The sequence below is a fragment of the Protopterus annectens genome, chromosome 4.part0 (assembly GCF_019279795.1).
Source record: "Protopterus annectens isolate FY-2018-M chromosome 4.part0, PAN1.0, whole genome shotgun sequence".
Classification (NCBI taxonomy): domain Eukaryota; kingdom Metazoa; phylum Chordata; order Ceratodontiformes; family Protopteridae; genus Protopterus; species Protopterus annectens.
In genome coordinates this window covers 849,099,609-849,112,167 of record NC_056733.1, presented here as the reverse complement: position 1 = coordinate 849,112,167, position 12,559 = coordinate 849,099,609, and the positions used below count along the sequence as shown (strand labels likewise).

General features: G+C 41.2%; 1 protein-coding gene across 7 annotated transcripts in view; it reads right to left on the bottom strand.

Annotated features, from left to right (window-relative positions):
- Positions 1 to 12,559, bottom strand: part of ARHGAP44 (Rho GTPase activating protein 44) — a 1,795,121-nt gene that overhangs the window by 669,329 nt on the left and 1,113,233 nt on the right. For all 7 annotated transcript variants that reach the window (XM_044068802.1, XM_044068796.1, XM_044068800.1 and 4 more), the window contains 2 exons: positions 7,496 to 7,564; positions 7,265 to 7,346 (listed from right to left, as the gene is read on the bottom strand). In XM_044068802.1, the coding sequence (XP_043924737.1) occupies positions 7,265 to 7,346; positions 7,496 to 7,564 (151 nt within the window). The remainder of the gene's footprint in view (positions 1 to 7,264; positions 7,347 to 7,495; positions 7,565 to 12,559) is intronic.

Sequence of the window (12,559 nt, the reverse complement as noted above, 5' to 3'; positions counted from 1 at the left end):
CATAAATGTAAATGTTCGAGTGTATTCACTGTTGCAGTCATTACATTTGGGTAATCTGGTGGCAGGTTGCCCTCAGTCGGCCTGAATTCCAAAGTCTTGGGTCCTGCATCGGTTGCTGTCTCTTCTTCCATGACGTCAGGTCGTCAGGGGTATAAAACAGGCAGCCAATGCTATTTTCTTTAGTTTTTCTTGCCCCAGATGTCAGGTGCCTCCCAAATGGGGAGCAAAAATATATATAAACTATACATACATGCAACAACGTAAACTTTACCTTCATCTAAAAGCAAATACACCACAAAGGCTGTAGAATATAGTGAAGGAAAGAGAAACTCCAGAATAAAAGGGGGATGGCGGGCAGGTAACCTGGACTGCAACAGTGAATACACTCAAACATCTACATTTATGGTAAGTGTACACAACTGTACTATGTTCTTCGTGTTTCACTGGAGCAGTCATTACATTTGGGTAGAATCCTAAAGCTATGGATGGGAGGCTGGAGCTAAACAGCATTAGCGGCGGCTATAAGGCCCTGCAGAACTGCAGTGGCAAAGCCTGCCCTGGACTTAGAGAAGAGAGGCAAATGATAATGCTTTGTAAAAGTATGAACAGAACTCCAAGTAGCAGCTTCTAGAATGTCTTTGGTTGGTACCCCTCTGAGAAAAGCTGCTGATGTAGCTGCAGCCCTGGTGGAATGAGACCTAATGCCCTTGGGCACTGGTTTACCATGATGTAAGTTGCAGAAACGAATGCAGTGGCTTATCCACTTTGAAATAGTCTGCTTTGAAATAACCTTTCCCTCTGATCCTGCAGCAAATGCCACCAGTAGCTGCTCAGTTTTTCTTAGAGCTGTAGTCCTGCTTAAGTCGAATCTTAGTTGTCTGTGCATGTCCAAGGAATGCAGAATTCGCTCCCCCTTGTTCTGCGGATTTGGATAAAAAGTTGGCAGATGAATAGTTTGGTTAAGAGCCACACTGGAAACCACCTTAGGCATAAAGGAAGGATTGGTCCTGAGGTACACCCTGTCTGGGTAAAATATGATAAAAGGCTCCACAGCCATGAGAGCCTGTAGCTCTGAAACCCTTCTTGCTGAAGTAATTGCCAGGAGCAAAGCTGTTTTCCATGATAAAAACTTTATATCTGCAGTAGCAGCTGGTTCAAATGGAGGCAGGGTGAGCTTTTCCAACAAAAAACTGAGGTCCCATGCAGGAATTGGTGATCTTCTGGGAGGCCTTAAATGTTTGGCCCCTCTAAGATACTGTTTTAGCAAATGGTAAGAAAAGATCTGTGGCTCTGTGTTGTAATGAGCCGAGATGGCAGAGGCATGGATTTTTATTGATGAAAAAGATAGGCCTTTGTCAAGCATCTCAGTCAAGTATTGTAAAATCTGAGGAATATTTGGCTCTGCTGTGTCAGTTCCTTGTGCTTGGTTCCAAGCACAGAATCTCTTCCATTTATCAGCATAAGATTTTCTAGTACTAGGCCTCCTGGCTTCCAAAATGACATCAGTCACAGATTTACTGAGAGGTGTTGTTTGAATAACTACATGATCAGCCATGCTGCCAGGTTCAGTGTTTGGAGCTGATTGTGCAGGATCTTATTGTTTTGCTGAGACAGCAAGTGAGGTATTTGTGGCAAGTACCAAGCTGGGAATTGAGACATATTCCTTAGGATTGGATATCAGTGTTGGCGGGGCCATTCCGGGGCAATTAGTATAATTTTTGTTTTTTCTTGCCTGACCTTTAGTAGGACCTTGGGAAGAAGAGGCATGGATTTTTATTGATGAAAAAAGCATCTCAGTCAAGTATTGTAAAATCTGAGGAATATTTGGCTCTGCTGTGTCAGTTCCTTGTACTTGGTTCCAAGCACAGAATCTCTTCCATTTATCAGCATAAGATTTTCTAGTACTAGGCCTCCTGGCTTCCAAAATGACATCAATCACAGATTTACTAAGAGGTGTTGTTTGAATAACTACATGATCAGCCATGCTGCCAGGTTCAGTATTTGGAGCTGACTGTGCTGGATCTGATTGTTTTGCTGAGACAGTAAGTGAGGTATATGAGGCAAGTACCAAGCTGGGAATTGAGGCATATTCCTTAGGATTGGATACCAGTGTTGGAGGGGCCAGTCCAGGGCAATTAGTATCATTTTTGTTTTTTCTTGTCTGACCTTTAGTAAGACGTTGGGAAGAAGAGGCAGAGGAGGAAAGGCGTAAATGGATAGGTTTTTCCAACTGAAGGATAGGGCATCCACTTTCCATGCTTGTCTGTGATAAGTCCTTGTGCAGAATTTGTCCAGTTGATAATTCCGAGGAGAGGCAAATAGGTCTATGTCCGGGCTCCCCCATTTCTTTGTTATCATGCTGAAGACTTGTGGATTCAGTTTCCACTCGTGAGGGTCCATAAGGTTTCTGCTTAAGTCATCTGCCAGAGTATTTTGCTTTCCTGGCAGGAATTGAGCTGGACGATGTACTTGGTAAGTCAAGGCTGTGTCCCACAGTGCCATGGCTAGTCTGCAAAGGGGGTATGAGTGTGTGCCCCCCTGCTTGTTTATGTACCACATAACCGTGGTGTTGTCCGACTTTATCAGTAGTTGTCCTGGATAAAGTAAGTCCTTGAAGGCTGTCAGGGCATTTTGAACAGCTAACATCTCTTATTGGTTGATATGCAGATGCATTGGTTTTGGGGTCCATATGCCCTGAATGCATCTTCCCGCCAGGTGGGCCCCCCATGCATAGTCTGATGCATCTGTAGTTAAGGTTTGGCTGGCAGGGGATAGAGTGAAAGACCATCCCATGTTTGGTGACATGCCTCTGCCCACCAAAGAAACTCTTGTTGTAGGCAGGGAATGAGAGGAATCATTGTTTCCAGACTGTGACAATGTTGACTCCATAAACTTTTTAGGTACCACTGTAGTTTCCTCATATGCAGTCTTGCATATGGAATCAGTAGAATGCAGGATGCCATGAACCCCAAAGCCTGCAGATTTGTCTTGCAGATAACTGGGTTTTTGTTGCCATCTGTTTGAAGTAAATAGTCAGTTGCCTTTGTTTGTTTGGCATGAGGAAAGCCATCTGGGCAGTTGTATTCAAGCTTGCACCCAGGAATGTTATCTTTTGAGAGGGTACCAGTTGTGATTTCTTTTCATTTATTGTGTACCCTAGGCATGTTAGAAGCCTTTTCACAAATGCCAGATGCTGAAGAAGAATGCCCTCATTCTCTGCTTGAATGAGACAGTCATCCAAGTAAGGATAGATCTGTATACTTCTTTGTCTGCAAAATGCAATTACTGGTGCCAGGCACTTTGTAAAGACCTTGGGCGCAGTAGATAAGCTAAAGGGCAGTGCAGAGAATTCATAATGCATAAAGCCAGCCTTGAAACGGAGGTATCTTCTGCACGATTCCCTTATTGGGATATGCAGGTATGCCTCTTTTAAGTCTAAAGTCACTAGCCAAGCGTTCTTGCACAGCATGGGCAGAAGCTGCTGCAAAGTTAGCATTTTGAATTTTGAAATGTCCAAGAATGTGTTCAAAATTGATATATCCAGTATTGGACGCCAGGCCTTGTCTTTTCTGGGTACCAAGAACAGTCTTGAGTAAAACCCTTGTCCTTTTTCCTGTTCTGGCACTGGCTGAATAGCCCCCATATCCATGAGGGACATAAGTTGTTTCTGTGCCTCTGCCCATTGATTTTTTGGCAGATCTGGCCAACCATTTGGAATTGGCAGAGTGTGGAAGTGGAATCTATATCCCTGGGATAATATGTTTAATACCCACTGGTCCTGGGTTATTAACTGCCAATTTTTAACATAAAGTGCTAATTTTCCCCCTAAGGGAGCTGCCAAAAGATAAGTGCTTGGTGATGGCAGAGGGAAGTCATTGAGACTGTTTACTGTAGGGTTGCGTTTTATTTCCTCCAGATTTGGAGGAAGAGGCACCCCATTGCTTTGACCTGTAAGAATCATGTGATTGGTATCTAGGACCTTTAGGGCACCTGGATTTGCCCTGTGGAGCTCTGTCGGACACAGGAAAGGACCAATTTTTTGTACGCCATTGTCTACTGAATCTTGGTGGCTGCACTTGTAAGAAGTCTTTTACAGTTTTCATAGACTTAGCTTTGTCTTCCATTTTCTTTAAAACCTCTTCTGCCTTAATACCAGAGTATCATGCTATAAAGGTGCATCCAACAATTTAGCTTTAACATGATCAGGCAAATTTTGCTCTTTTAGCCAGGCATGCCTTCTAATCACAGATCCAGTAACTGCAGCCCTGCAGGAGGCCTCTAAGGAATAAAAACCACATTGCAAAGTATGCTTTCCAACTTGTTCTGCTGCATGCAATAATTCCTGCAATTCTTTATTTTCTACACATTCAGAAATCGACATAATTTTCTGTTTCAGTAATCCCATAACATGCTACTGATACTTAAACATATGATTTTATTTTATATTGTTTTATACCCCTGATGACCTGACGTCATGGAAGAAGAGACAGCAACTGAAGCAGGACCCAAGACTTTGGAATTCAGGCCGACTGAGGGCAACCTGCCAGCAGATTACCCAAATGTAATGACTGCAACAGTGAAACATGAAGAACATCAGTATCTTACTATTTAAGCTTTTCAAGATTTCAGTGTTTAACTAAGAAGGTTTGTATAGGCTACCAGATTTTGAGTGAGCCTCAACATCATGTTTGCTCTTTCACAGAAGAGGTGTCACCACAATCTGGTATAGCTTTCAGTGCAGTGATGTAGAGAGAGAAGACCCAGAGTATCGCTCAGGTGACTTGGGTTCAGTTAGCATCTCAGGCATCTAAGGCTTTGGCAGAAAGGATGGGTGTGCCTGTCTTGGGAAAGGAGAGTGGTTACATGGGTGTTTCCTGCAGTGATCCCTGATAGAGGCTGGTAATGTTGCATTTGCAGGAAGGATGGGTGTGCCTGCCCTGGGAGAGAAGAGTGGTTACATGGGTGTTTCCTGCAGTGATCCCTGTCTGGTAGAGGCTGGTGACATTGCATTGCCAGAGCAACCTTCAAAAAATTCTGACTTCTCCCATTTATAAGATGCTCATGTGTCAGGCAAAAAATAGTGGGGGGGGGGGTATGTATGGGATGCTTGGATATATCACATATATTTTAACCATAGTGACCATATTTGTAAAATGAATATTTTGACCCCCCCCCCTTTACATGCCCCCCTGCTGATCATCCACTGCTCTAGGTTTGCTCTAATTATTTACTTTAACCTTAGTGTCTATGATATTACTTCCTCCTTGGAGTGTTCCATTGGCATTTTGGAAAGGGGAAGTGGAATAAAGTATAGCAGGAGGCAGTGCCCTGCACTTCAGGAATTTTATACTTGTCTTAACTCGGTGATGCTGCTGATGTCACCTGCAGCACCAGTTAGCTCCAGACCCACCTCTATGCTGAATCTTTTTAACAGCAATCCGCAATATAATTACGGCACTGCCACATTACCAATGGCATGCCAGACTGCAGGCAAGAAAGCCACTCTCTCTTTCAGAGTGGGCTAGCCAAGAAAACGTGTCTCCTTTTCACCCATTTACCTGATGGCTGTAGCACCTGAGTCACTAATCAAGCTCAAGACATTTGGGTCATAACCAGGGCTCTATTAGTGGCTATATTTATCATTAACTGCAGTCAGTTAATCTGCTCATGTTTGCAAGAATGCCTGTTAAAAAGAAGGGAAAAAAAAGATTTGAAAAATAAGGCATTGGTGTCAATGTATCAAGATAATTCCCTCTACTAGTCCTCGGTGGGGGTCAAACAAAATGTGGCTCTATTATCTTGGATTGCTTACCCCTGTTCAACACTAATGCTCACAATTTGTTTCATAAAAATTTCAGCTGCAAGAAACAATAAAGCATCTGAAACTGACAATGGATTTATCAAACAAATAACTGCATTCCTTCAACATGACCAGTGAAAGGAGACCAGATGACTCACTACACTGGCTTCAAAGATAAATTTTGTTTCCCATCAGCTGAGAAACATATTCACAGATGATAGCAATTACAGTCATAGCTTCCTGAGCTAGCCCTCAACCCTAAGTTGAGAATCCCCAAAAATACTCCCAAAAGTCCTGAAAGACTGAAGATGTACTTCCCCCCGAAAAAATCCCCATTTTCAATACACTGTGGCAATGACTATTAGCTCCTTGCTACAGTTAGCCAGCCAGCCAACCAATAACACACACTTTCATTCATTTAAATAGGCAAGAATGAACGACTATAGGCAATGCCAACACTGTACTTCTAATCCCTCAGCATTGCCCGCCATGCCCCCTAATAGTTTGTGCCCTGAACAGCCACCCTAACTACTAGTTTGAATGCACTTTCTGTGGCTTATAAGTTGGCCACATTTCTCCTTGTTCTCTAAATTTAATTAATTAATTTCAACTGTGTAACGGAACTAGCAATCATGGACTCTTTTCAGTCATGAACCAGGCAACAGGGCAAGAGTAAATGCAGTACACATGAATAATTGTGAAAAAAATAAGAATATGCAAAGAAAATCCAGTCAGACGCGGGGGGAATATGCCAACTCTGCACAGAGTGATTACAGGTTAGGAAAAAACCTTGACTGTGAGGCAGAAGTCTTTATCATATCTACTTTCCATTCATGGGAAGCAGGGTTCCTCCCTAACCCAATTCAAGTGCAACTTAGACAACTGGATGGGGAAAAAGAAATTCACCCCTGCCTTGGCACCTATATCTCTAATGGACACAGGCAGTTTGTAAATGGTTCCTCTCCCAGGCCCCTGCTTGTAAGTGTTTCATCTCCCAAGCCCCTGCTTACACTTATCAAGGATACCAGAACTTGTCAGAGATTTGGAATGCATGGCTAGCCTTGAGAAGGCTGTAGTGGTCATTAGCCTTGCATACATCTATGAACCTATGATTCGAGCCACCTTACTTCAGAACATTATAAAATGACTCTAAAGAGACTTGGAGGAAAGAAGCAGAATTCTCACTGAATATTCACAAGGAGAAATTTCAGGCCTAATAGAAACATTTATGAGTTAGAAGTGATGAGCTGGAGGGATAGGTGCTGTCATTTTAGAGCAAATACTTGGACGGAATTGGAATCGAACTGTTAATACTGCTATACAAGCACTGCCATTATACATGCAGAAGACATCCACTGTATATGCATGACTGATATTTCAACAGATATAACCTTAGTAGAAATATTACATGAATAATGGAGGATTTTTGATATTTCAAGAAACGCAGATGTCAAAAACACTTACCCTGTTGTGCTTTAATTTGAGGCAGTACACTCTGTAAAAGTGCTAATGACTTCCTGTGGTATTCAGCCTGCACTTCTATTAGCTGGCAAAAACAGTTCAAAAGATCATTTTAGTTACTTCAGACACAGTAAAGGTTTACTTTGTAATTAAATAAGCACATGGATATAAAAGGGAAATATCGGGAAAATAACAGTGGCAAAAAAAGTGAAATAAGGACATTCCAATACTTACTGTCTGAAAATAGTTTGCATAGTCGATTTCTTTGGCCACAAAGTTGTACATGTCTGCTGATAATTGATCCTGAAAAGCACACAGTAATTAGTAATAATAAACTGAGAAGCTAAGATGCAATTACTTGTTATATTATTTATAGATAATGTACACACTAGAGGCCACACAATACAACAATTGGCCATTCTACTGGTCTTAAAGGACTTAAAGCTAGATCTCTCCTAACAGTCACTTGTAGCTTGATCTAAGCCATTAACTACTTTTAAATATTCTGTGCCACACCATGCTGGGTGCTATAGTACAGATAAGTAAAAGAGACCCTAGGGTTATTTTGGCCAGTTTACTCACGTGAAAGACTGCCACTGTCGTAAAAGACATTGGTATTCTTTAAAATAAAGCAGAGGCATTCAAAACAGAAAAAAACATGATCAGTTTTACATAATACACTATGGAACAAAAACACTGACATTTTCTTCCCATACGGATTGTGAACAAGGCCAGTAGAACACTATAAAAAGTAACATTTTTTTTTCATTCTTTTTTACTTACTAAGTCACTGACTGTTAAATTAATCTCCCCTGTGTTTTTTTGTAAGACCACTGGTAGCAAATTTCATCAACAATAGCAAGGAAAAATCTTATGAACACTCTTCTGTTTATGCATGCACGGCTTCTCGCAGAACTAATTTTTCTCTCACATTCTTCCTCCCAATGTCATTGAAATTAAATATAAATCAGGTGTTAGAACAATGTCTATATCTTACCACGATTAAACATATTCTCAACCCAAAGAATCCTAATGAATGCTTTAATTAGCACACAGTATGAATTCTCACAGCTGATTAACACTTTCTGGTACAACATGTACCTACCTATACACTTGAGAAGAGATGCGCACATTGTACACTAGTCAGCAGAACACCAAGTGAACAGTATATGTTTTCATGGAAATGCAGAAGCTAGAGTACAGTGATTTCTGAAGTGATGGGGTGAGGTTTTTGGTGGAAACATTATAACCTTCACAACATTTTAAATGCCCCTGATGCCTTATTGGGTTAAAATTCAAAGTATGCAAAGTGTTAAGCTTAGATACAGTAACGCATTTATATGTCAGATATTGTTTCAGTTTTGGCTTATTAATATTCTGAAAGGATTTTTGTTGGCAGAGAGACTTAAAAAAGGTATGTTTTTTGAAAGACTTCTAGAAGAAATAACGGGTGCTGCTTTTATTCTGAGTTGCATGCATTTGCAAACAACACTACATTTTAAAAAAAGAGATGTTCATTCACTGGTTTCTATCACAAATTGCTACTTCTAAGCCCTGCCCTTGCAATTCTCAATAACAGGCTTCAGGGCCCATCTTTCCGAATTAACAAACAGGTGATCCAATGGCATTCCGAACATTTCAGTTAGTCGTACTTCATAATGTTGGATCATCCCCTGTTGACTTAAGGAGAGTTTCAGTCCTTCTGAAATTGTACTGATTTCCATGCATCACTCATCAAGACTGCTTAATTGACAATCACTACTGACAAAAATGTACTGCAGACTGGTCAGATGAAACGGAATGATGCAAATAGCTCTACTTCCATCACATGTTGTCCTACACTCCATCTGAATACAGTACATACTGTTGAAATGTATGCTCATCAGATGATTTTAGATTCAAGTGCAACATGTGGCATGAATTAATATACTGGTAATCCTCTAAACTGCCTGCAGGTGTCCATGTATGTGCATGTGTGCGTGTGTGCACGCAAATTTGCACGTGCACCCTCTGATGGACTGGCATCCTGTCCAGGACTTGATAATTGCTTTACATCCATTGTTAGCTGAGACAGGCTTGGCTGACTAACAACCCTGAAAAGGATAAAGTGGATATCAGAGAATAAGTGAAAGTGTGAATAAATGAATGAATAAATGTCTGAGGAACATGTATGATTTGATACTCAGGATAGCTGAATGGTGTATGCTTACTTTAGTGCTCACCACTAACAAAAATAATAATATTTATTAATATTAATCATATTCCCATGAATCCATTTATATTGCAATTAGCAACACTTCAGAAGGACTGGAACTCTCCTCAGCTGTACCCAGAAAGTAGTGTCAGGAATAAATTACTCTGTTTCCTTATTAGTCACCTGTGGCGTTTGGATCCCACTAGTTGATCCAGTTTTCAGAAACTCAAAATTCATATGGTTGAGACCATATGATCAAGTCTACCTTTGTCCCTGCTTCTGCTTCCTGAGACAACAAATGATCTACAAGACAAGTCCACTGACCCAGTTATCAAATGATTAAACAGATAAAATCTCTTAGCAAAATCTAGTGTGTTAAAGTTCTAATGTACAGAGATCCCACTTCCATTCTACTGGCAAGCACTTAGTGGTCAAGCACAAAAGGTTTGCAAGACAAAATATAACGTGCAATGTTGGTAAACACTTATTATAAAAACAGTGGCTCTTTGTTAAGATGTACATATGTTTGAAAGCCAGTATTTTTCTTTTATTACAGACGCCTACATTATAGTGCATTATTTCATGGAAATATTTGCAGTTACTGTACAAAAACAGGTATTCAGAATTCTTACACTGTAATGCAAAGTAGAAAAATGTGCAGGCATTAGTTTTATGACTGTCATAATGGTATGTTTCAGAACCGTTTGTCTAAAGGATTTGCTTATGTGCACTCTGACAGTATGACATTTTTCTGTTAAAATGTCAGGTACAAGTGTAAAGCATCACTGAGTTGCACATTTGTTTATATTTCATTTCTATATTATTTACTTTCAGTTTTAATACTACTTGAGTTAAACTTCAATTATACTTCCTGTTTTGTTTTTTCATTTTAGGTTTATTTTGCCGTCCATAGATTGGATTCATGCAGTTATCCTGTCAGTTTTTACAAAGGAACCAAGACAAGGAACACATTATTACTTTTTTATTTTGACCAGAGGAACTCAGGATGGTATTTGTAGTAAGCAGTATTGCAATGCAACTTGTCCTGCACTGATGAACTCAGTTGCACCACACTACTATTTACTGATTCATAGTTATCAACATTCCCAAAAGGTAACATATCACTACTTCTGAATTTGCATGAATGTGAATCACCCAACTGTGCAGTCAGAACAACTATGTATTGGAAAACCTACCTCCTGCACTACCATTTAGGGCAGATATTAAAGAGAACCATAGATAAGCATTGACCTCCCCCCCCTGCCCTGTCTGAGGATGGACACACACACACACACACACACACACACACACACACACACACACACACACACACACATACACACATATTGACACTCAAAAGAGCTAATCACCATTTACACAAAAACACTCATAGACCATGTTTAGGTGAAATGGCAGTGAAGTTTTTAACTAGATTGTTTAATTAAATCTTGGAAAGTGAGAGGATGCCTGAGGAATGGAGAAAAAGTGTTTTGGTACCGATTTTTAAGAATAAGGGTGATGTACAGAGCTGTAGTAACTACAGAGGGATTAAATTGATCAGCATGAAGTTATGGGAAAGAGTAGTGGAAGCTAGGTTAAGAAGGGAGGTGATGATTAGTGATCAGCAGTATGGTTTCATGCCAGGAAAGAGTACTACAGATGCGATGTTTGCTCTGAGAGTGTTGATGGAGAAGTACAGAGAAGGTCAGAAGGTGTTGCATTGTGTCTTCGTGGATTTAGAGAAAGCATATGACAAGGTGCCTAGAGAGGAGTTGTGGTATTGTATGAGGAAGTCGGGAGTGTCAGAGAAGTATGTAAGAGTGGTACAGGATATGTACAAGGGTAGTGTGACAGCGGTGAGGTCTGCGGTGGGAGTGATGGATACGTTTAAGGTGGAGGTGGGATTACATCAAGGATCAGCTCTAAGCCCTTTGTTATTTGCAATGGTGATAGACAGGTTGACATATGCGATCAGACAGGAGTCCCCATGGAGTATGATGTTTGCAGATGACACTGTGATCTGTAGTGAGAATAGGGAACAGGAGGAGGAGACCCTGGAGAGGTGGAGATATGATCTAGAGAGAAGAGGAATGAAGGTCAGTAGGACTAAGATAGAATATATGTGTGTGAATGAGAGGGAGGATAGAGGAATGGTGAGGATGCAGGGAGTAGAGGTGGCGAAGGTGGATGAGTTTAAATACTTGGAATCAACAGTTCAGAGTAATGGTGAGTGTGGAAGAGAGGTGAAGAAGAGAGTACAGGCAGGATGGAGTGGGTGGAGAAGAGTGTCAGGAGTGATTTGTGACACATGAGTACCAGTAAGAGTGAAAGGGAAGGTCTACAAGAGGGTAGTGAGACCAGCTATGTTATATGGGTTGGAGACAGTGGCACTGACAAATGGCAGGAGTCAGAGCTTGACGTGGCAGAGTTGAAGATGTTAAGATTTGCATTGGGTGTGACGAGGGTGGACAGGATTAGGAATAAGTATATTAGAGGGTCAGCCCAGGTTGGAAGGTTTGGAGACAAAGCCAGAGAGGCAAGATTACGTTGGTTTGGACATGTGCTGAGGAAGGATGCAGAGTATATTGGGAGAAAGATGCTAAGGATGAAGCTGCCAGGTAACAGGAAAAGAGGAAGGCCTAAGATAAGGTTTATGGATGTGGTGAGAGAGGACATGCAGGTGGTTGGTGTGACAGAGCAAGATGCAGAGGACAGGAAGAAATGGAAACGATGGATCTGCTGTGACGAACCCTAACATGAGAAGCCGAAAGAAGAAGAAGAACTCATAGACCAACTCAGACAATGCCCTGGTGCTCTCACATAAATAGTGACATACAGTTACCCACACACACACACACACACACACACACACACACACACACACACACACACACATACACAAACACAGAGTCATAAACTCCCAATCATATGCAACATGGCCATCAGGTATATGTACAGGATGAAGTGGCTCCACTTCACCTGGCACAGGTTCCCTCCACTGAAGGGTACAGAATTGTTATGCCTTTGGACGTTTACCTTGCCCGGCACTTTCAGAATTTGGACATCCACACGTCCTACACTATGCAAGTTCTCCATCTCGGTAA